The following is a 25,855-nucleotide window of genomic DNA, read 5'->3' as shown; positions in this document are numbered from 1 at the left end:
GGGTCCCACCCCCCCACCTTACTAGTTTAAATCCTCCCAAGCAGTTCTAGCAAATTTCCCTGCCAGTATATTAGTCCCCTTCCAATTTAGGTGCAATCCGTCCTTCTTGTACAGGTCACTTCTACCCCAAAAGAGATTCCAATGATCCAAAAATGTGAATCCTTCTCCCATACACCAGCTCCTCAGCCATGCATTCATCTGCTCTATCCTCCTATTCCTGCCCTCACTAGCTCGTAGCACTGGGAGAAATCCAGATACTGCTACCCTTGAGGACCTCCTTTTTAAATTCTGCCTAACTCTCTGTAATCTCCCTTCAGAATCTCAACCTTTTCCCTTCCTTTAACATTGGTTCCAATGTGGACAATGGCCTCTTGTTGGCCCCTCTCCCCCGGGAGAACATTCTGCACCCTCTCTGAGACATCCTTGATCCTGGCACCAGGGAAACAACACACCATTCTGCTTTTTCTCTGCTGGCCATAGAAACGTCTGTCTGTACCTCTGACTACAGAATGCCCTGACACAATCGATCTCTTGCAAGCCGACATACCCCTCGTTGAATTAGAGCCAGTCTCAACACCAGAAACCTGGCTGTTCGTGCTACGTTCCCCTGAGAATCCATCACCCCCTAATTTTCCAAAACAGCACACCTGTTTGAAATGGGTATATCCACAAAAGACTCCTGCCCTCGGTGCCGACCTCTCTCACCCTTGCTGCTCCTCATCGCTTCTATCCGTCTCTCCAACCGATCCACTTGATCTGCTAAGATTCGCATCCAACAGCATTTATGGCAGATATAATCCACAGTAACCCTTAAACTCTCTTTAAACTCCCACATCTGACAAGAAGTACAGATCACTGCAAAGACCAGTTTTGCTCCTTCACAATCTACTGACCCAGAAAATAACACCGTCGTATTCCTCTACAAACACTGCCCCAGGTTAAATTAATAGCTATTGCTTGTATTTTAAGTTTAATCAAGAGACTTACCTCCAAAAACATATAATCAAGAAAGAATCCACTATACTCACTCCTGCAGCCTTTCTCTTGGACAGACTTAAAACAACAATTAACTTGTCTGATTCTGTGCTGTGAACTTTGCCCAATAGTTCCTCCAAGATTAGTTGTTACTACTGTGATGGTGTGGAAGTTGCAGAGAATTAAGAGTAGGCTATTAAGCAGCCCCTCTGCCATTTAATACAGTGATGGTTGATCTCATCTCAGCCTGAGCTCCATTTTCCTGCCCATTCCTTGTGACCATTTAACCTGTTGCTAATTATAACTCTATCTCCTCCTTAAACTTCTTTAGTATTGTAGTATCCACTGCACTCTGGGGTAATGTGTTCCACAGATTCACAACACTTAGAGAAGTCATTTCTCCTCCTCTCTTTTAAATCTGTCACCCTTTAGCCTAAACTATGACCTCTTGCTTTTATATCGCCCCACAAAGAGAAACATGTGCTCTGTGTCAATCCTCTAGAATCTTTTATGTGTACCTCCATTAGACCTCCACTCATTCTAAACTGTAGTGAGTGTAGTTCTAAACTGCTCAATCTCTCCTCATAAAACTGGCCTTTCATCTCTGAAATTAATCTAGTGAACCTTCTCTAAACTGCCTCCAATCCCACTTTCTCAGGTAAGGGGACCAGAACTGCACATAGTAGTCCAGATGCAGTCTCACTGATGCCTTCTACAGTTTTAACAACACTTCCTACTTTTGTACTCCATTCTTTAGCAATAAATGCCAAAATTCCATTTGTCCTCCTTATCACTTGCTGTACCTGCATATCAGCTTTCTGCTTTTCCTGTCCAAGGACACATTTTAAAGTTTCTCTCCATTTCGATCAATTGCCTCTTATTCCTTGGACCAAAATTGATAACCTCACACTTTGCCATGATAAACTCATCTGTCAAATTTTAGCTCATTCACCTAACCTATCCATATCTATTTAAGTTTTTTTTATTTCTTCTTTATAATTTACTTTCCTGCCTAATTGTTTACAGCACTTTAGATCCCTGCAACAAGGTTATTAATATAGATTGTAAAGAGTTGGAACACAAAGACTGAACTCTGGCAGCCCAACAGTTATAACTCACCAATGAGAAAAAGAATATGTATCCTGTCTCTCAGCTTTCTGTTGTTTAGCCAATCGTCTACCCGTATTACCCCTAACTCCATGTGATTTTTCCTTCTGTATTAACCTTTTGTATGGCACCTTATCAAATACCTCCTGGAAATCCTGATACACTACATCTACAGGACTCCCATAATCGACTCTCTTCGTTACATTTTTGAAGAACTGTAGCAAATTACAGAGAATAGTCACTGCAGCAATTTGTTAGGCAGGGGAACCTGTACTTCAGACATTTTATTGCACGTGCCCAAGCTGTAAAGTGCTCCATCTGGGACTTTTTGTAGCAGTCTTTACCTCTCATCTAGTCTTTGAGCTGGCAAGCAATCAATGTGTTACCCCTGATCCCTACCCCTGCAAGCCACTTCTAGCTGAATGACTCACCATATGCCAATCCCAGTAAAATACTTAACCTCAAAGTATGTCACAGAGCCTGCTCGTTAGTGCCGTGCTGTTGTTCACTTTCCTTGACCTGGGTTTATAGTGGCTTGGAAGGTGACAGTTCTTGGGTGTTTAAAAGTAGGGATTCAGAAGTTAGGGGTTGGTGTGAGAGAAGGATTTGGGATGGAAAATGAGTGATATTATCAATACCTTAATCATCAGATAGCATGATAAAGATGGGCTTCAAGCAGAGAAGGGCATAAGATTGGAACACTGAAGATGAAAATGCATTCTGTTTCAAGTTAGACATTATGGTCCCCACATTGCAAGTGGTTTCATATTTAGGAGAGCTATCTCCTCTATATGTTTCAGTCAATGCAGAAATTCTTTGTCCCGACTCAGTCCTCTCTACCAATTATTTTACCTTTTTCTTGCAAAGTAGTGTCACTAATTGTGTAGGGCTTGGGTGTACTGCCATCATTAAATAAGTGGAAGGAGTAAGAGAGAAGTGTGAGATTGGCAACTTGGATATGAATGCTGAAGGCAAGAAAGTGCTCTTTCTTGAGGGTGAATGATGAGATTTTGTTACATTTAAGCAGCATTTGAAACTCTTGTAGAGATGAGTAGGAGGTGTGAGGTGCATTTGCTGATGCTGAGCATCGATATTAGAGCTGTTGTGGTGCTACATTGAGTGTTCAAGTCCAAATTCTGAGTTCTTCTATTTAGCTTCTTCCCTTCAGAAGGAGGTTTTGAGAGCTCCTGATTCCTTGCAACTCTTTGAAATCTCTGTTCCTGCCAACGTCTGCCAGTAAAGACTTGGTGCTGCATCAGTAGTTATGGATGCCTCTGTCTAATCTGATGTTTTCATTAATTTATGCTCAACACAACTTCTAACATTAGAATCTACTGCCTGGCAATCTTCAGATATTGCCTGGTAATGCACAATTTGAGGTTCAACTTCAGAATGTAACCAGCACCTCAATATACTCATTAAGGTGCAACCTTTAAGACTAGCATGCTGATCGAACATTGTGTTGTGATCTGCATTGAATATTGCTGATATTGCCTCCTGTTGAACTTAGTGGTCACAGGCAGCTTGGAGATGCAAACTAGGCAAGCAGGAGGCTAGAAGAACACAGCAAGCCAGGCAGCATCAGGAGGTGGAGAAGTGAACATTTCAGGTGTAAGCTGAAAATGTGTTGCTGGAAAAGCGCAGCAGGTCAGGCAGCATCCAAGGAGCAGGAGAATCGACATTTCGTGCATAAGCCCTTCTTCAGGATTGGGGGTGGGTGAAAGGAGAGCTGCAGATAAAGGGGGGTTCTGGGAAGGTTTTGGGTGTGGGAAGGGGCAGGGTGATAAGGTATGGATAGGTGAACACAGGTAGAGGGTACAACCTGACTGGTCAATGGGAGGAATGAATCCGGTTGGTAGCTGGAAGGAACAGTCGATCAGAGGAATGGAAGGGAGGGGGAGGGGCTGGGAAGGGAGTCAGGGAATGGGAAGGGCGGTTATTTGAAATTGGAGAGCTCAGTTTTAAGTCCTTCGGTCTGTAGGCTGCCCAGGCAGAAGGTAAGACGTTGTTTTCCAAGGTAGTCAAGTATGAGGCTGGAAGAACACAGCAAGCTAGGCAAGATCAGGAGGTGGAGAAGTCAACGTTTTGGATATTACCAGCATTGTGGGATCTGTCAACCATACACTAATATCATGGTATGAATACTTCGCCTGAAACATGTTCAGTGTGTCAGATAGTAGAATGAGGATGTCCTGTAAGGTGAAAAGGGCAATTAGACAGGAACATACTGTCATCTGCAAAGACCAAAAAAAGCACCTAAAAAGAAAGGAAGAAAGAGCCATCTATTTTCAAATGTAATACTCCTTCAAATTCAAATAAAAATATTTTGTACAGTGATACTATCATACATCTAGTTTCTTGATGTGAGCGCTTTGAGATTATAAGCAAGTAAAATTAGAGAGAAAGTTATCTCTTGCCTCTCTTGGCATGTCCGAAAAGATACTGGAAACCTGGTAGTTATTCTAATCTATCATCTGACTCTTGAATTCATAACACTTCTAAAAATGATTATTATGCAATAGGAAACCAGTATTAATAAACTCAAACTAGATGTTATTTGTTGGGCTAACTGCATTTCCAAGTCTATTAGTGAAAAGTTGAGCCGTTGATTCCTTTTATTTTCTAGATACATGCACATTTTGTTTATTATTGCCTAACTCATGACATGTACTTGGCTCAATTGCTTACTGGTATTCTGCCAGAGTGAATCATTACTTACAGTTCAAACTCCATGGTTCCATCTGAAGGTCTGAGTAAAGTTTTTCTTTGTGTAACTTGCAGGGGTCGCATGCCCTAGTTTGGCACTGATAGACTCCTCACCTTCAACAATATGAATATATTAGGGGTGCTGGTTATAATCTGCAGTTGACCCTCAAATCCTACATCATGAGATAAGATCTTGATGACAGCTAGACAGTAGATTCTGTGTCAGATATTGTTTTCGGCATGAACTCATGCGGAAAGATTTGACCAAAGTTTTATTTAGAGAATAGTATTCTAATAGGATTGTCTTTGAAGATATATAATCATGTAAAGAAATGAAAATCTCTGGTTTTGTTGAATATTAAAATAATCCTGTCATTTGCTTTGCAAATATAACTTTTTGGATAAATAAAGCATGGTAGTGGTTTTAATCCATTTTCTAATTATCTCTATTCTGGTTGTTTACAATTGTTTAAAATGTAGCTGCACTTAATACTTTAGGATTGTGGCTATTTATAATATTCCTTGCTAAAAGCTTAATTATTGAACTTGACAAGATTTTAAACAAGGCAAAGTGGGGGAGAAAGCTGATTGGATAAATCAATCACTGTGGAAAATAATTATGTCTGACAAGAGTTCTTTACTAAATGAAAAAAAGTTTGGAAGTGTTTTGTTATTTGAATGAAACGTAGTAATTGTGATTTTGGACTATGATTTATTTTGATGAATATAGTTCCACAATCATTTATTTCATTTAAAATTCATGTTCAGACGGACATGTTTTGATCTGTACTAATCAGAAGCATTGCATCTTTTCCACTTACAGCTGTGTCCTTTCCAACGCCAATGTTTTAAGTGAATAGAATTATAAAAACCTATATTTTGAAAATTGCTCCCCATTGTATAGATCAATATACATATTTGTTCTGTGTTCATACCATTCTGATTATTAAAATGTAGCACTAAAACTGAAATATGAGGCTGTACAACTCTTCCCAAACTCAGCAGGAGCGCGACTCACTAAGAAGTGGTGTGTTTGCAGGGAATTAGTACTGCATGTGTTTATTTAACAGTAGGTGCTCATGCAGCATCTCAATCTATTTGTACAGTGTGTATTGATCATATTTATAACTTGCACTAAAAAATCTGATTCTCTGAGTGAACCTTTCACTAAGGAGTAGTTAGTATTTGTATCAAACTGACATTACAAATTGTGTTCCCTGCATCATGTAACTTGCTTGGACACAGTGTATGTGTAACAACTTAGATTGTGGTTGTGGCTCAAATAATTGGGAGCCATGGTTAAGCTTAGGATCTTTTGATAATTCCCTCAAATCTGTATTTAAACAGCATTGCCATATATTTGAAGTGGTGAAAATTAAGGGTGTTATGCTAAAGTTTATGGGTTCATACCATGCAATAAATCTATTTAAGGATGTGAATGGGAAGGTATCAAGGCCTGCAAGGGGAGTCTTTTTCTCTCTGAATATGTTTATTCCACTAACAGCATTTTAACTGTTCTGAATTGCCTTTTTCCAAATTAATCATGTAATCTTGTAATATTAATCACTAATCACCAATTAGTCTAATGATCACTTTTATTGTTTAATAGTTTCTTTGGTCTCTTAACTCAACCATTACATTTTCCAATTGCTGCTGTAAGGTCTTCTCCATTCCTTTGAAACAATTGACCAAATGAGAATGTTTCCACTCAGAACTACAATTAGCAATATGTATATGTCTAGTTCTTGCCTAATGGGATCATCCCTCCACCAAGAGGTATTAAGAATTGATTATCGTATGCAAAGTGGCCACGCCAAGCTGTTAGCCTACTCAAGGGGTCAAGACCTGCATTTCTAATCGACTGGCTAATGGGGGAGAATTTTAAAACCTGGTATTAGTGTGCTATGCTTCCCAATTCTACTTGAAAATATTGAAAATAAGAAAATTGTATATCATGTTTGCTCACTTCATTGAAAACCTCTTAAATGCAGTGGAACAGTTTCAGTCCTTCAAAATGATTGCTGCTTATCCACTTGATTCTGTTTTTCAGCACTTTCTCAAGGCTGCTGACAATTTTCTTAACATTTAAATTTCATTTTTCAGACAAATGCTGTTTAGTCGTAAACTTTTCAATCTTCAGAAATATATCGCATAATAATGTAGTTGCACTAACCGTCCACAATCAAACTGTGTAATATAGGTAAAATGTCCTCCGCTCTTTAGACGTGAATTGACTCTCTGCAGAGCAGAATAAGTCCCCAGCTTATGTCATTGCTATCAGGAGATGCAACTCTCCTTGATCAATATTTGCTTAACAAACAGCAGGGAACGGAGAGTTTGTTCAGAGAAGTCATGTGCATGCAAGGGTGAATGAATGTTCGGTGAAGTACTTTGACTATTTGCCTCCCGCTGTATTTTTTTTTGCCCCCCTCTTGTGTTGTCCTTTGTTCCTAACCAGGGGGACATGCATCTACCAAATTCCCCAAACAAAATAACAATTGGAATGTCTGCAGAATAAAGTGCTGATGACAAATAAGCGTCATCCTGGTTCCTTTTATTAGAATCAGCAATTCCTAGAACATAACACACTCCACCTCCTCAGCATCAGGTGGCAGCAGTCAATCAAGTTGCCGTCTTGTCAGTACAAAAGAGCGCGTAGTTTGCACAATGTAAATGCGTTCACTTTGTGCCAAAGAATCACCTCATTTCTGAGTTGCTTTGCCTTCAGGGGTCATTTGTTTGATCTTCTGACTGTCCCCAGACTCGGCAGCACATAATAAAAGCCTGACATAGCAGCCTGCCTGCCTTCTGTGTCCTGCGGATACTCATCATAAGTGTCAGGACATACCAAGGTTAGCGGTCATTGAAACAGTGCTTGTTTGCCTGCCTTCACAAAACACTCGCAAGTGAACTGATGTCAGTAGTATCAGAGGGGAGAATTTTACAAAGGTGAAAGAGAAGAGAGCCAGGCTTTTGCTATTTCACAAAAAATACTGATTTGCAAAATCTTTCCAAAAGTCAAATTAAGCAATCACAAAAGGTTTGTTAAGGCAATTGTATCAAAAAGAAAGTTCAATTCCTGTCATTTAATTCCTTAAATGCTTAGAACATGCTGCAGTGGTACCGTTTCATTTTTTGACTGTAAAAGGGCACTTACTATTATAAGAAGATAACAACAGTAGGGAGGGCAAGGAGAAAAGGGTTATTGGTATTTTGGATTCTCTTGACTCTTCGCCTTGGAGAGAGGGTTATTCTTGTCACTGCCTTTTGTCTACATCTGCTGACTGCTTGCCTGCAGCCAGCAGCATGCTTTAACTGCTCAGTCACCTCCTAACATCACATGCATCAGCTGTTGTTCTTTTGTTAGAGGTTTTGTGCGTCTAATCCACTGTGACCATACTGCTGCACAGTAAATCAAATGTAGATTGTTCCTGAGATGACTTCCTCATAAATATTTTAGACAACCTTTACTGCCTTTATTCTTAAAAATTGAAAAACAGATTAAACTTAAATGTTTGTCTGCTGAGTGTGTAGATGATCTCTGGATATTTCCTGCTGCTAATTGCAATTTAGAGTGTGCAAGGACATGATATTAACCCTTTGATGACTCAAATTCTTTTATGCAAATCTTAACATTTGCACAATTTAACCTTGACTTCTCAGGAATGAAATAAAGCTGTGAAACCTCTTTCAATATAATTTAAATTTGTGAAAGCTGTTTTAGTGCACAGACTCTTTCAGAATTCTTACTTACTGCTCATTTAATTCAAAGAGCTTAGATTTAAAATAATGTACATAGTAATTCTGAGTGCATTAATATCTTTAAAAAATAACAGATTTTAAATTGAATTTGTAGCAACCTTGGACTAAAATTGAATCCTTGTGTGTTTAAACTGATATCATGTAGACATGTGGATCACCTAGATAATTCCTGCAATATACTTAACCCAGTCCCATGAAGGAAATTTGGAGTTTGATTACATTTCCATTACTGGTATAAGTCCCAAAGCAAGAACTGGGCTAAAACCTTTATTGGGTAGATGCGACTAATTAGTACTAGTACTGATTCTGCAAATATTAAGTCTCTGGAAAGCTGTTATATAGACAGTTAACAGGAGCACTGGTGAAAAATGATAAACTCTGCAGTATCTCTTGAAGCCAATTTGTGTTCCTGCCCCTCTGTAGTACTGTGGCACAGAAGTTTTCTGCAACAAATTAGGATTCAAAAGTGGACTTCACACAACACTAAAGCATGCTGGTGCCACAAATTACACCTGTTGCACATCTGATTGGGTTAACAGAATGGGGTAAGGTGACATACTTTCTCCCTTTATTTCTAAAATTATTGAACTACATCTTCTGCTCAGCATCAGAACCCCGTCTTTCCAGTGCTGACCAAACAAAGAAGTTACCAATTTATCTTTCTCCAATTTTTCTGGCCAGTGTTCTAATGAAGGATTCTTCAAAACTCCTTCAATGTAAGAATCCTCAAAGTAAGCTGCAGAGAGGATTGGCATGGGAGCCATGCCAGCTTTGGCATATTATGGGAACAGTTTAAAAGTCCCAAACTTTGTGTCAGTGGATAAGGAGTTAGGAGGGCAGGTAGACAGGATGGAAAAGGGTGACAGGGAATAGGTAGGTAGGGGATATATGGAAAGGGTGCTATCTGGGCATGGTGATGGGGGTAGGGTGGGGAGGTTTAGTCAAGTCAGGGATTTAGAGGCTCAAGAAGATAAAGTGGGAGGTGAGCGGATTTATGTGGAGAGCTAAGATCTGATTGGTTGTGGTAGAGGGGGAGTGTTTTGGGTGATCAGTGTGGAGACCAGAGAATCTAGGTCCTTATTGTGCATATAAAGGATATGTTTTATCACCAGAGTGAGTTCACCACATAATTAAGCTTGATATCTTGTAAACTGGACTTTAACCTTTTACTTGACTTATTTGTTGATGAGGAGTAGCCCATAGCTAGTTATCATGCATCCTGTTTGTCATGTATTGGCTGTGAAAATAAATTGATGTCATTTTAAATGGGAAGTTGATCAGTGTAGTTTGCGTAATTCTGCTGACATCACTGAGCTTTCTCTCCCACTGTACCATCTGTTATCATTTGTAATGGAATCTCCATGAGATCGAAATATTCTGTGAAGATGACATCGCCACATGTGGTATAACTTTTTGTTAGGCATGTTAAATATGATCATCATAAAAATGTCAGTAGTAGATTTTCTCTTCTGCTCATTGTGAAAGTAAATATGTTATAAGTTCTGCTTTGAATTTAATTCTAAAAGTGTCCGGAATTATTTTGACAGATTTCCATTTGATATTGCTAATGATATGGCGTGCATTGAGTTGACTTGAAAGTTAGGGAATATGTCGTTTGAAGAAGATTCAGTTGACCAGAACTCTTAACTCTGCTTTCTGTTCACAGATGATGTCAGATCTACTGAGCTTTTCCAGCAATTTCTGATTTTGTTTCTGATTTCCAGTATCCTCAGTTCTTTGTTTTCTTTTTATGGAATACTTCATGCAGCTAAAATAGAAGTATCCTAAAATGGAACCAGCTCACTGAACCGCCTTTCTTTTCTTTATATTTTTAGCTCTGTCTCATTTGAAACACACCCTGCACAGGTTGATTGCATAAGTTCCTAATGTTGCCATTAGCAGTGTCTTTAGCTGATCCATCAACTTACCCTGTCACTTGATCTTTGACATCAACTTTCCTGATTGTAACAGCCCTAATGACAATGCTTACCTCCTGAATAACATGCTGATACTGTGCAGATTTTCTCTTCATGATCAATTTCTGTAACTTGTCATGCTTGCTCTAGGGATACTCAGTCAATATTCTTTTTATTAAACCAATTTTCAGTGCATGTTTTTGACACCTTTTTTGAGAGTTTCATTTCAATTTTTTGGCATCCTGAATAAATATTTCAAAACTCAAAATGTTAGCATCTTCCTAAAGTAAAAGAGATACTTCAAGAACTTTTTTTAACTAGGCCAATATTGCCTGGAATTCAGAAGAATGAGAGGTGGTTTCATTGGAACATGTAAAAGTTTTGAGGGTTTGATGAGTGAATGCTGGTAACATGTTTCCACTGGTTGGGGATTTGAATCTCTGGATCACATTGTAAGAATGAAAGGTGAGCAATTTAGGAGATTTTTTTGATGATGTACCTAGTAGGATTGATAAAGGGAATGCTCTGTTGGATGCGGTGTATTTATTTTTACTGAAACCTTTCAATAAGATCCTACGTAAGAGCTTGGTAAACAAAATTAGAGCAGATGGGATTGGGGGAAAATGCTGATGTGGATTAAGAACTGGTTAATGGACAGAAAGCAGTTACTGGCAGACTATATAACGATCAGTGCTACAGCCCCAGCTACTTGCAAACTATATCAATGATCTGGGTAATAGGATATAGATTTGATATTTCCAAGGGTGCATGTACTCAAAGCATGGTGGGAAGTTGGAGTTATGAGGAGAATGCAGACACTCCAAGTAAGTTTGGAGAAACTAATGAGAGTATAAAAGCATGACCGATGTATTACAATGTGGAGAAATGTAAGGCTATCCACTTTGGTCAGAATAACTGAAATATTGAGTATTTCCTAAATGGTAAAAGAGTGGGAAGCATTAAGCTGCAAAGAGACTCTGGTGTACTTGTTCATGAGTCACTGAAAGTTAACATGCACTTGCAACAAACAGTTAAAAAAGCAAATAAAATGCTGGGCTTTTATTACAAGAGGATTTGAATGTGGAAGCAAAGAAGCCTTCCAGAAATATTTATCGTCTTGATGACTGATGCTTAGTGTCGTGAGCAGCTTTTGGTCGTCTTATCCAAAAAAGATACACTTGCCATAGAGGGAGTGCAATGAAAGTGTGCTGAACTAATTCCTGGGATGCAGGAATCATCTAATGAAAAGATATTTAAATAGGCTGGGCCTATATTCTCTGTTTTTTTAGAAGATCAAAAGTTGATCTTTTTAAAACATCTACAATTCCTCGGCAGAATAAATGCAAGAAGGATGTTTTGCCTTATTTTCAGTTGTGCACAGAAACTAGTCTGCTGTCCCTACCTTGTCACCTCAACTGTATTAGGTTTTCGACAGCATATTATCCCAGTCAGTAGGTTTAGTAACCAGCTCAATTGACCTTTAATTATCTGTTTGAAAATAGCAGGGAGGCTGCTGATTTCAGTGCCCACCCACTTGACATGGTATAGACAATGGTTCAGCAGTAGGTGGCAAGGCTGTGGGATGGAAATTCCTTATGTTTTTGTGCCCTCACCTCCCAAGCTGAAAACACGTCTAGCGGGAAGGCCATAAAATCCATTTAGTTGAGTATGTTCAAGTTAACAGGGTTTTAAGAATTAAGGAATAAAGAGGTGCTGTGGAAAGATGGAGTTGAACGAGAAAGCCTGCTGAAATCTTGAATATTGAAACAGGCTTGAAGAGCCAAGGAGCCTACTCCCGATGCTGTTTCCTGTGGTCTTAGGATATTTTATTAATCCTGGAAGCTTCTCTACAAAAGAGTTGTAATCTTGATAAGCAGCTTTTTATTTCTTGAACAGCTGACTTTTTGTAAGTAGCTATCAGGACATAGTTAATGATGATAGTGACTTTACCATAATGGAATCTTCTGAGAGTCTTCACGTGGTCATTATCAAACAAGGTATGACACTGGGGCAGCACGGTGGCTCAGTGGTTAACACTGCTGCCTCACAGCGAGAAAGGCCCCATATTATCATTTTAAGTCTGGTACGACTTTTCTTCAGAACTGAATTCTTTGTGTGTATTGGAATAGCCTGGTCTAATGATAACAGGCACAAATGATGTCTTAAGCAGCTGATCAGCTGAGACAAGGTAAAGTCGAGCAATGTTAATAAGATGGAAACAGACCGGTTTTAGTAATGGCATGAATGAGGTCAGATGCTCATCTCCAGATTGAATGTGAGACCAAGTTTGCAAACTGATTTAATTTCAGACTGTTGATAGATAAATATATTTGTTATCTAGGAAACACAGTATGGAGCAGGAGGTGCAAAGTGAATGGTTGCACCACTCCCAACATTTGGTTGGAGTTAATTTCTGCTCATTCAGAATCAGATGTCAGATAAGCATTCTGATAATTTGGGAATAGTGGAGAAGCAGAGAGTGGTAGTGGTGAGGCAGAACTGGGTGTTGTTGCATACCTATGAAAACCAACACTGCACTTTAAGAGGATGTCGCCAAGTCACTGCTGCATGCTGAACTCTGAGATCCATGCAGAAAGACACAAAATTAGCAGGAACACTACTAGGTGATAAATGAGCATGTAAATGAGATTTAGATAGGAGCCAAGGATAACCAGAGTTAATGGTGCAGGAAGAGAAGCCATTGTAAACGATTCCTGGCTGTGATTGATTAAATATGAGTGGAACAACATGAGACCAATCCCACCCAGTTCAATGACAGGACTGTGATTCAACTATATCAAAGTCAAGGAGGCAACATTTACTTTTGTCAAGGTCTCATTCGTGGAAATCTTGCTTTTGTAAGAAGTTGTTCTTTGATCAAGTCACATGTAGACATTGATGTGTAACGATTTGGAAGCAAGTAGAACCATGATATGATGGACTTTATGATCAAGATTTTGGCTTTTGTGTTAACCAGCAAGAATAGCAATAACTTGTTTTTATTTAACATGTTTAATATAATATTGCATCCAAAGATGCTTTACAGAGGCATTATAGAGTAAAATTTATTGCAACCAAATAAGATATTAGGGCAGGTAGCCCAACAATTGTTCAAAAGGTCTAAGGAGGAAAGAGACCTTGAAACTTAGATAGCTAAAGGAATAGCCCCAAAATCAGAGATGCTCCATTAGAGGTGCACAGAAGTCTCATAAGATTGTAGGACTATAAGACATTGCCGTGAAGGATTTGAAAGCAAAGATGAAGATTTTAAAATCAAAGTCTTGTTTAACCAAGAAACCAGGTGTGTAAATAAGGACAAGATGATGAGTGGAAGATATTTGCTGAAAGTTAGGCCACAGGCAGCAGGTGTAGAAAAGTATCAGTAGCAAATATCTGAAGCAGGAGCTGATTACAAAGGTTGATATAATGATGGTGTGATTCTGTGATTTGATAGTTAATCAGTGACAACTAAGTGTTAATGTTCCCGCTCTAAGGGTCCATGTCTGGCGCTTGACATGCAGATGCCGTTTACAGCTTTGATTTCTGATTCCATAAGTCACTGCTGCATGCTGAGCTCTGAGATCCATGCAGAAAGACAAAAAAATAGCAGGAACACTACTAGGTGATAAATACTTGATTTAGTCTCAGGTTGTTGTCAATGAACAGGATCAGGTAATGAGTAAGCAGAGTTTGTAGCAGGAACTGAAGACAGTGACATCAGTCTTCCCAGATAATTGGAGGACATTTTTGTTAATCCAGCATTGGAAATTGGCCAAAGCAATAGGGCAACATCGAGATCATGAAAGGATCAAGTGAGTGTGGAGGCCACCAACATACATATAAAAGTTATCATGTTATCAGATAATGTCACTGAGGGAGAGCATATAAATGAGAAATAGGATAGTTTCTGGAAGGGACACTAGACGTAACTATGCAAGAATGGGGGAGAAACCATTGATGGGAATTCTACTTGGAATTGATAGAGAAGCATGGAATCACGCTGTCCCACCCACAGAACAACAGGTAGACGATTTAGACAACAGGGGAGGGGATTTGGACAAGGATCAGTGTACAATTTATCTTCCACTAAAATAACGGGAGGAAATCTTGAGTCAACAAGTGTGCAAACAGAAAGCTCTGGCTTCTGTTCCATGTCTTAATACTATGGATCTGTAAGTAACTCTTTTATTCTGCCCGTATTGGATGCACACTGCTGGCAATCTGAAGGAGTGGTGAAGCAATTTCTCTGTACCAATTATCTGCCTATGGTACAGGGTTACAATATCTCCGATGTACAAGGACTAGCTTTGGTGAATGTTACCAATGTTTCCCCGTTCCATATTAGAAAATAACACTGTCATTCAACATTGCTTTGTAACTCAATAAGGATTGGAAGTGTTCTCATTAAGAATTTGCTTATGTGATGACTCATGTCATCCCACTCTATAGCATCACATTAGTAACCCAATTAATTGCATTCTATATGTATTTCATAAATATTTGTTAACTTATTACTTTATCTTTTATCAGGAATCAAAACAGGGATCTTGCGTGCATTTATATATCTATGCTTATGTATGTATCAAGCATAACATTCTGTTATTGTAGGTACTTTTTACTAATCAGATAATCCAAAGAATTGGGCAGCACAGTGGCTAGCACTGCTGCCTTACAGCGCCAGGGACCCATGTTTGATTCTAGCTTTGGGTGACTGTGTGGAGTTTGCACATTCTCCTCTTGTCTGCATGGGTTTCCTCCAGGTGCTCCAATTTCCTCCCACAATCTAAAGATGTGCAGTTTAGGTAAATTAGCTATGCTAAATTGCCCATATAATTCAAGGATGTGTAGGTTAGGTGCATTAGTCAGGGAAAATGTAAAGTACCAGTAGAGGAATGGGTCTGGGTGGGATACTCTTCGGCAGGTTGGTATGGGCTCGTTGGGCCAAATGGCCTGTTTCTACACTGTAGGAATTCTATGAAATCAGCAAACAACTAATGATCATTTTAAAATACTATAAATTAGAATTAACACATGACATTGTAAGGTGCAATGTCCAACATTCTAAAAATCTATCGCTCCAAGCACTTGGAAAATTCCATCTATTCATTTCAAAATGTAAGGTCTAATTCAGTCTTGAGATAAGAAAAGCAGGATACCAGTTTTAGAACTGATACAAATGAGGTAGAGAAGGCTTGGAGTAAAGCAAACCTTGTACCACCTTCACTCATTTGTGTCCTGGGATCAATTGTCAATCCTCTGGCTTTGTCCTACTGGCTTACCAGCAGAGCTACTGTCCCCAGTGATTCCGAATGCCCGTGGAGAACACTAGCCTCTGTGATTAGATTCCAGGGACAGGATATCCCCACAAACCCCAGTCATGTAGGAAATTGGAAGCTGGTTAGTTAAATGACATGACTGTACACAGCATCCCCTTCTGCAGTGGTGTGGCATTCCCAATAGTTTTTGCAAACTTTGGGAGGTGGGGGGGCGTTGAAATCCATATCACTGAAAGAAAATTCAATTCATTGATTTTGAAAAAGCTGATACTTTATTGTCATTATTAACAAATCACTTTGCATTACTTGGAAAGTATTGTCTGAGTGAATATTGCAACTGAAAGGCTTGAAGACTAACTCTGGTGAATGGCTGCAATATCCGAATAATATCATTATGGTCAGCAGTGATGAGATGGTATACATAGCTGATCTTGATGAAAACTGAGCAAAAAGACCTAGCAATCTTTGTGGCTTTCTCTCCCAACATTAGTTTCAGTCTGGTGCCAGGCCAGGGGGACTGCCAAACGCCCAGCAACATTGATGTAATCTAGTAGTGTAAGCAGCCAATCACAATGAAACATCTTCACAGACCGCAAAGCAGGAAACGAAATATGCTGCTTATCCTTCATTTTTAATATCGAGAGAACAAATACTCAATTGGAATAAACCTACAAGAAGCTAAAATTTTAGAATTATTTTAAAGTAATAAACTTGATGTTTTAGAAAAAATAAAAAATGTGACATTATGCCAATATAAAATTAGCTGTCCAGAGCTAGAATGATTTTTCACCAGTTGCTTTGACAGATAAATGTTCGACCACAAGATAAAGAAAAGTAGTGAGTAATGTTAAAGGAATGGATGGCGGCATTGCCTTTGTGCGCACTCACTTATCCAGAAGGCACTTGATTCTGTTCTCCTCAGTGGCTGAAATTGCTTGATGACAGAACAAGGGTCTTTTTGGTTCTGTCTAATATTGTTTGCTCCCCATATGAGGATCCAGCTTGTACTTGAGGTTAGCTTTCAGGAAGGAAAAGATATTCTGAAAGATAGAAATTAATGGATCTTTAAAATGCAATTATATTTCAATAAAAACAGATAACATTGGGGAAAATTTAACAGCAGTATTATAGCTCTAGTTTATCATTAGTGTTTCAGGTTTTCATTAGTTACCTGATTCTTAACTGATTACAGTCTGGGGAGATTTAAGCACTGGAGAAGACTGGAATTGCCGATAGCAAACTCTAGATTTTTTTCGTTTAACTCCATTATGCAACCTCCAGAAGTTGCTATAGGTTTCAAGAGAGAATGGAAGGCAAACAATGGCAGTTTTGCCGCTTTTGTTGCTACTGTCAAATCTGGCCAATATACTGCAAGTACCTTAAAGTGAAAATGTTAATATTTGTCATTAAATGTCACTTCATGTAAAGGTAAAATGATGTCTTGAGGCTTTATGATGAACTGAATTGCATTAATTTCTGTTTAACAAATTAAAGTAAATAGATTTCAGGTTTGCATTTCTTTTCAAAATAAGTACCCTTTGAAATGTCCACATTTTGCTTGTATACCTCCATGAAATTAGAGACTTCCTTAACTTAATTCACAATTTATTCCAAAATATTACATGTTTAATATGTGGAAAATATTTGTAGAGTCGTGTACTGAATTAAATCAGCTTCTAAAGGTAATTGCCTTTACACTCTTCCCTCGTTGCTAAATTGTCCAGCTAGATTATTGACCCCTTTGGCTGGAAATTGTGAAACAGCTTCTCCTGTGCGTCAAAAATAAAATTATAGAAAATGTTGAAAGCTTGCACAATGCACTTGAGCCTTCGAGTGTGGAGGTAAATAAGTCTGATTGCTGGAATGAAGGAGGATAAATGTAAAGATCATCTTTCTAGAAATAGCATTCCTGGAATAAACTGGAAACTGTTAACTTTGCCATATAGAGAGGCTGTATGCACAGAGCTGCTCACAGACCTCGGGGAGGTTGATGAAAGCTCAACCTTCTTCCCCTCCCCTTTTAATGAATCAGAGCCTTTGGGTTGAAATTGAAAACCCTACTAATGTCATTGTCTCCTTCTGTATCAGCAGGTTCCGGAGAGGTTCTTGGAAGTGGCTCAGATCACATTACGAGAGTTTTTCAATGCCATTGTTGCAGGCAAAGACGTTGATCCTTCCTGGAAGAAGGCCATCTACAAGGTCATTTGCAAGCTGGACAGCGAAGTCCCTGAGGTTTTCAAATCTCCAAACTGCCTACAAGAGCTACTACATGAGTAAAGATGCTGAGAGCCATCTGAATGTATCGGATGTAATATACCCCTTCTGTTCTGATGTCCAATCCTTGTATTCCTTTTCTCAGCTCTGATTTGTTAATTTTCCTTAATGTTTTACCCTTTTACATTTGACCTTGTAAGAAGATTATTCACCACAGCCTTGAACCCACTAAAACTGATACCTGAACCCTTCTGTTTCAAAGATTAGATTTGATTGATTTATTGAAGGAAAAACTAAAGTGTGAGAGTGTACTTTTAATTTTTTTAATTTCAACATAGGGTATTACACCTAAAGTAATCTGCTCTGTCAGACAGAAGGATTTATTAATGATTACTTGTGGCAAATGGCAAATAACTATGACATCATTTGGACAATAAAGTAGCTGTCATGGGATACAACACTACACACTAGGAGGTTTCACCTAGCTATATCATTATAAGTGAAGACTAAGCCTGCTATTGTTTTGATCTCAGGCATGAAAACAATTGATCTTTGCCCCAATATTAGAATGCTCCATATAGTCAGAGTTTACCTAGTGTCATTTTTAATTTACATAACCATCACCTTGCAAATGTTTGATTCTGCTGTTTCTAGCTGACATTGGTCATGTTTTACTGGTCCCCATATTACAGTCAACTATCATCCCACTAAAATTATTCTTTTCTGCCAAGATTCATTAATACTTCATTCAACAGTTGTGTTTTCCTGCAGTAACTGAGAATCAGGTATCTGTCCACTTCTGATGATTCCAACTTAATTTGCAATCATTCGTGGTTGGCCAGATCACCAGAAGTAGGTGCAGTTCTCCAGCTAGCATGAGGAAAATAAACATTTTCAGTTAGTTTTAACTGAATTCTGATAAAACATAAGAACTATTATGCTTCTACTCAAAGCAAAGCTATCAAGTCAATCTGCTGTTTCATTAGCAGCAGTCTGCATTGAACCTAAAGCTGAGATTTGGAGTTGCTAATGTGTTCCATTAAGATCACTTTTATTGTTACTGAAGCAATGTACTGTATTCAGTTTTTCAGTATCCTGTAAGCTGACAGATTTTCAAAACAACTGATGTGCTGTGAACTTTATTGAAGACTTTTTTTCTGGCTCTGCTGCTTAAAATAATACTAATGTAACGGTTTGCATTGCATAGCATCACTAAAGAAAAGGAACTTGAACATTTAATTGAATTAATGAGAATGTGTCAGCTTATCACTTGAAACGATGAAAAGACATCAGATCATTATTGTTTAAAATAGAGGGAATCCATTCAGGTACAAAAGAAAAAAATCTCAAATGCAAAAACAAATGCTTTAAAGTGCAAATCATTACAAGAGTACTGTTGAGTGCATTATTGTAATTAGAATACAGATTATTTGTGAAAATGATTGCTTGTACATAGTGTGCAACCATTCTGTTGACACGGAAAAAATCGCATGTGCATAAACATGCCATACTGTTAGAATCAGTTTTAAACTAAATTGCTCACCACAGGGAATTTGAGGCTGTGACCAGATTTAATCTGATTTCTGTTAACTGCAACTATATAAAAGAAATTACATTCTGTTTTAAATTATTTGCAAGGACATCTATATTATTAAATCTGATGTGATGCCACTTCATAAACAGCAAGATTTCTCCCCCTCATCCCATTATCTTCTGTGGCATTTGGTTTTTATGTTGGTAATGACTGCTGTAAGCGTCTTGAGTCAGTAGATGAAGAGAACATGCTGAACTGTGTACAATCTTTAAAATTTATATAATATATATAATATACATATTTACGCAGTCGTACTGCAAATGCCCTCATTAGCCTGATTTAATTGTTATCGGAGCGTGAACTTTAGTAGTAGTGTACTTATTTTATTTGCCAACGTAATTACTACTGAGCAAATTTCTATATATGACATTGTGATCTATACCTGTATCTGTGCCAGTTCATTTGACGTTAAACCAATCCATTTTGAATCAGTCAGATCCACCAGCCAACATGTTCATGAGATATTTTAAAATGACTATAAATGAAATGTTAGAACTGGATTTGAATATAGCCACTCTGCCTTTTAATTGCAGTTTCTGACAAAATGATGAAGCATGCAAGTGTGCACTTTCCGAAAACACAATTTATGATATCCTATTCTAAAAGGATTGGCATAATTATTGCACCTTTTTGAAATGTGTTTAGATAGAATGATTTTTCAACTTGTCATCTCCCACAATCCAGTCATTTATATAGTACAATTATGCTGATCACTTGTTTATAATGTTAGATGCCCACAACCGCAGAGTAAAAATGGATTTGTTCCGGTACCTGCCTTAGTTAAAAGTGATTAATGTCATACTTTCTGTTTTATGGTCTGTTACAGAGCTTTTTTTTGGTTTGATTGAGAAATTAATCTACACAACTAGGTGTTAAATGGATTGTGTCATCAGGAGTTTCTGGAGTGCAAGCTGGAAATTCCTGATTGTAAGCAGTGATTCACTCAACAATTTACAGGCTGCAGAAAAGCTGATACTGCATTGTAACTTAGTTCAATTATTAGTGTTATTGGAAAAGATTCCAGTAGGTTCCCAGTCCACTGCCTTGGACAATACTAAACTGAAGTACAGTAAGTTACAATGGCTTAGACTGTTCTAAGCTGTTTATCACAATTGGTCACCACCTGACTCCTCTTTGCAAAATGACCTTGTCACTTTATGATACATCCATAATTGTTTTAATCCTTTCACTGGCATTGGTCTATATTTAGTATTATATTAAAACTACTGCAGGATAGTATAAAGCTAAATTTAGGATTCCTGTGTTATTTTTCCTTTGTTTTGCATAAATCAAACATGAATTCAATATGCAATTCAGAAGTACTGAATTCAGTTTTTAATGTATGGAAATGTTGATTAAATGACATCTACAGGACTGTATTTTCATGGCAAGCATCTGCAGTGTATTCCAGATTAAAATTGGACATATTTTCAGGCCAACAAAACTTAATTCCAGTAGAATCTGAATACATTAAGGCTGAGTTAAATATAACTGGGTACAAAAACTGTTCAGGCACTAGAACTTTGTGTTTGGATTTCAGCATTACCAACCTTAGAGGCTCTACAGAATGTTCAAACATTTCAACACTATACAGAACATGTCTGAAAATATAGTACAGTTTCAACCTTTAAAGTGACGTAATCCAATTTTTTGTAATTTTTAGTATTTCTTTTAGGTAAGGATTACATTGCTTCAAAAGCTATTTTCATTTGAGTAAATGAATAATAATGATTAAAATCTGATTTATGTCACAAAAGTTTAGCATTTGTTAGAAGCTGAGGGGATAATATGGTACAATAGAGTGAATTAATCATTCATATTGATGATGATGTAGCACTAGAGCATTAGTGGAATTCATCATTTCTGTGAAAGAAATCAAAAATATTGCTAGTTGCCTAAGAGGATATAAAATTCTAATTGGTCAAGAAAATGTCATAAACAACACCATAAACAGAGCCAATGAAAGGGTTAAAAAAATTATTGAAATTATACTCTCAATCTACCATCATAAGAAGCTAATTAGTATTGAGAGACCCAGCATCAGTGTAATAATTTAAGCACCATGAGAAACACAAATTGTGTTTTTGGTTATGTAATAGTTTCATGATTCAATTCAATTTGAAAAATTGAGTTCTCTAAAGATAAGAGCACTTAAAATCTAGAATATGCAAACATTTAACACATTCCGCGTTTAAAATTTAAAATCCAGTAAAATTTGAGATTTTGCCCCAATGCTACAGTTTAAGTAGTTGTATGTGTAGTTGATGGATAGAAATGCAGGGAAGTAATTAATGTCAGCACATAGCCTTAAATCCTGCTGACTTCAAAATAACAGCACAATGCCTGCAATGACCTGTCGGTATTATGAAGCACTTGCAGTATTTGCAGACTTGAGGCAATGCAGACAATAGCAATGGAGTGCCAATGTATTTACTATGCATCTAAAGCAAGTCTTTCTTTTAGTTTTGGTTTGCCCAAAGTGATAAATGTTTTATTTTGGTTGTGTTCTACACTCTTTCTCAGCCCTGCCTGACAGAACTCTGTACCAGTCACTCAGTCTCAATTAGTACTGACGTGTTGTGACTATGAAATTTGAAATCAAACTTGTCTAATGAAATTAGTCATGAATATTGGTGGTCCTATTATAGGACTGACCTTGAAGAATACAAGCTAACCGTTCTGTGCTGACATTACAATGTGGTCTCAATTAGAGTGGGATTGATTATCATAACCAGAATAAAGGGTCTTACTACCTTGTTTAATTGTTTGGAGATTAGAGGATAATGTTTGTAAGGTTTGTCAAATAATTAAATTGTGCACAAGATTGCTAAGTTTATCATATATCCTGGCATTTTGTAAAAAAAAAGTAAAACAATTGGATTCTAAAGAATTTCAGTACTCTATTCTGTAATGATTACATCTCTGGCCTATTAGGAGAGTTTTGTAATATGATTTTAATAAAGACGCGTTCAACAGTCTAATTGTAATTCCATTTAAACTAATTTCTTTTTGTGCAGTATATAAAGAATGTTTCTGGAAATTTTATTTGAACTGGAATGCTTTTATGAGAGCCATAATGCCTTTGTGCCTCCAGCTACATTTTTCCTTACAAACCTGAGATTATCACAATTGCTTCACAAGGTTTTCTGTCATTATACTGGCATACACTTTACGTATTCATGATGTAACAGCTACAAGAGGCAGGAGGTCAGATGTTTTAAGAGTGGAAATTTATATAGTTTAATATGAGCTGGTGATGGATGCTATATCTGTAAATTAATTCCCATTTTCTGTACTCTTATTACTAATAGAAATTTAACATTGCTTATTAACTTGAGGTGAAATCCTGTGCCTAGACCTTAAATGCACCAGCTTGAAGGATGCAGACACCTTCAATTTACCGATTCCCACATATACAATTGTTCTTGTGCCTTCTGTGGCTGAACATTTCTTTTGGGATTCTTGAGGATTTCCTTTTTATTCATAACCCACTGCAATAAATGCCAGATTTTTTCCTGCAGTTTACCATGATGGTAATAGCTATGCACATATTGTATCTTTATAAAAATAAACAGCTGGAAAAATTTTTGAAGAAGAGAATTTTTAGAACAGTTTGATAAAGCAAATTATTTTTTCCTCTTCGACTGTTTGCTCAGCATTCAAGTTTGGGAAATCTTGTAGAAGCCAATTTTTACGTAACCGTGGTGCAGATTTTGTGTTTTCATAGATTATAAAAAGTAGTATAGAAGCAATATTTCATATGATGTGTTTTAAGTGTGAAGTGAAAGCTGATTTTTCCCTTTAGATGGACAACTTTTCTATTTTAGACATGCTGAAAATATGTTTTGTGAAGAGATTGTTTTATTGTGACCTCTGCGGCACTTATATTTATGACTATTGCCGATTTGTCGCAGATAATGTTCACAGTAGTGAAAAATTTATAATGGCAGACGATGAGTTGTAGTATTTAAATAGTATGAGGTATTTACTCACATATTTTGTTGCAGCTAGATTGTGCCTCAGAATATCAAAAGCTGGTAATCGCTTTAAGTTTCTGATTTAATATTTTTGATCTTTTAAGCATCCTGTTGTAAAGTAATTGCATTAAAAATATGTGGGTAAATATTTTTAAAACTTTAAAAAGGGAGCCCTCGAGAAATGCTAACCTTAAATTACCATGTTTCATTTGATTTGTTTTGCTTTTTTTCTTCCTTCTTATATTTTTTTAACTAATCAACTTTCCCATCTGATTTTATTTTGCAAAACATTTTGCCATCACAGGAAATACAATGCATGATGTGATACTGATCAAAACGTATGTATTTAATTTCCAATGAAAATACCTTTTGCCATTTTTCCCACAAATGTAAGCTCATACACTTTGGCATACTTATTACATTTATCAAAATTCTTTGATGTTCACTTCATGGTTCATTGTATTCAAATCCACAAATTTTGCACTCATTACTCATTATGACTTCTGTATCTTGTAAAATATTTACAGAATGTATATTGCATCTACCCAGTAAATAAATGAGTAAATGGATGAATCCTGAGACCTTCCTTGTGGTGATGTCAGTGGCACAGAAACAGCTGCAGCAAAAGCACATGCACTTGTAAATTATGTAATTTACCCAAATCTTGACCACGTATAATCTTTTTTTAAAGTGGTAGTTTAATGTTGACCTGTTTTTTGAGAACTCCCTTCAAATTGAATGGCAAGGGAGATAGCTGTTTTGGAAATGGTTATTGCATATTGCACTTCTATTGCAGAATGTGAAGTTGAATGAAATGCGCTCATCTTGTCATAGAAAACTGTGGGATATGAACTGCCTGCGATGAAAACGCTTGTATGTATATGGTTGCAGAAAAGTGACAAAAAACACTGCCTTTATATTATTTAGCAATATGTTGTACATAGCATTATGCTCCTTTTTGTATAAAATACCTGTTAATTTGAACATAGTGCAGTAATTGAAACTGACCTAGTCAGTGTTTTTGATTTTTTTTTTCTAGCTAGAAACCATTTTGATTGTGGATTTTTTGTTGTTGTCAATTGTTCTGAAACTTTGCATAATTTATTTGTTTAATTTATCCTAATTTATTTGAAGGTGTACAATTTTGTATTACCAGGGATGTACTGTAATAATTGATCATATAATGAAATGATAAGCCCTGTCCATGTTATAGGGATGCAGTAGCCAACTGACATAAGCAATCCTTATTAAATTCTGCTTGGCAGCTACTAAATTTTGAAGATAAAACCTTTTGTTGAATAACTGATTTTATTTTGTGTGTTTTAAGCTTTTTTTGTATGGTATCCAGACTTTTACCTTTGCTTTGTACCACCTACAGACTACAGTAGTTCAATTGCCTTGTGTGCCTTCCATTCTTCTCTGAACTGAATGTATGTGCAGTATATATGCAAGCTTGTGCAGAATAAATATAATTCCAAATATACTGGTCGTACTTACTTTGTTTGCTTTTCAAAAGATTTTAGAACTCTAGCATTAGATGTATTAATATACTTACACTACTGAGCCTTTATCTGTGCCTTTTTGTTTTCTTTGTATAATTGGAAGTTAATGTTGAGAAACTGATCAGGAATTAAATAACTGCACTTCTTTTCAAAAACAAATATGCATGATCTAGGCTGGGAATTTCCTTGGAGCAGCTTTTGCTCTTCCACTATAACTTCACCAGAAATGTGGAAGAAAGCCCGTTTCGGTGCATAAATTGCAGAGAGATACTGATCCAAGGAAATTCTTTGCACTATGTTTAAGAACTTATTTAGTGTAATTAAAGTACCAGACATTAATACACAATAGATCAGGACAACCGACAAAACTTGCAGAATTCCCGTGGTATTGCACGGTGTAAGGTGGAGGACCATTGTACCACACGATGCGCAATTCTGCTTCTGTCGTGAAGTTATGTTTAAGGTAGTCTGTTCCATTTAAGGCCACAAAGACTTCATCATTGTAAGTGGACACATTCTGAGGTTAATGGAACCTAATTAGTGAACTTTAATTGCTATTTTCAAATATCAATTAGATCATAAGACATAGGAGTGGAAGTAAGGCCATTCGGCCCATCGAGTCCACTCCACCATTCAATCATGGCTGGGCATTTCAACTCCACTTACCCGCATTCTCCCCGTAGCCCTTAATTCCTTGTGACATCAAGAATTTATCAATTGATAAACCCCTTCAGTTTTCAATTGTGATTTTGTTGATGTTTATTCAGTATGTCTCTAGCTGCAATCCAATTCAAATGCATTTATCCTTTTAAAATATGATACCTTG

The 25,855-nt window shown here is 37.2% G+C and overlaps 1 protein-coding gene across 5 annotated transcripts in view; it reads left to right on the top strand.

Annotated features, from left to right (window-relative positions):
• Nucleotides 1-25,008, top strand: part of prox1a (prospero homeobox 1a) — a 139,126-nt gene extending 114,118 nt beyond the window's left edge. For 4 of the 5 annotated variants that reach the window (XM_043695837.1, XM_043695835.1, XM_043695836.1 and 1 more), the window contains one exon: nt 17,831-25,008. In XM_043695837.1, the coding sequence (XP_043551772.1) occupies nt 17,831-18,019 (189 nt within the window). In that variant the 3' untranslated portion in view covers nt 18,020-25,008. The remainder of the gene's footprint in view (nt 1-17,830) is intronic. The other variant, XM_043695839.1, reaches the window with a different exon arrangement.
• The last annotated feature ends 847 nt before the right edge of the window (nt 25,009-25,855 follow it).

Source organism: Chiloscyllium plagiosum, chromosome 9, assembly GCF_004010195.1.
Source record: "Chiloscyllium plagiosum isolate BGI_BamShark_2017 chromosome 9, ASM401019v2, whole genome shotgun sequence".
Taxonomy (NCBI): domain Eukaryota; kingdom Metazoa; phylum Chordata; class Chondrichthyes; order Orectolobiformes; family Hemiscylliidae; genus Chiloscyllium; species Chiloscyllium plagiosum.
This window is presented reverse-complemented; position numbering and strand designations above follow the sequence as displayed.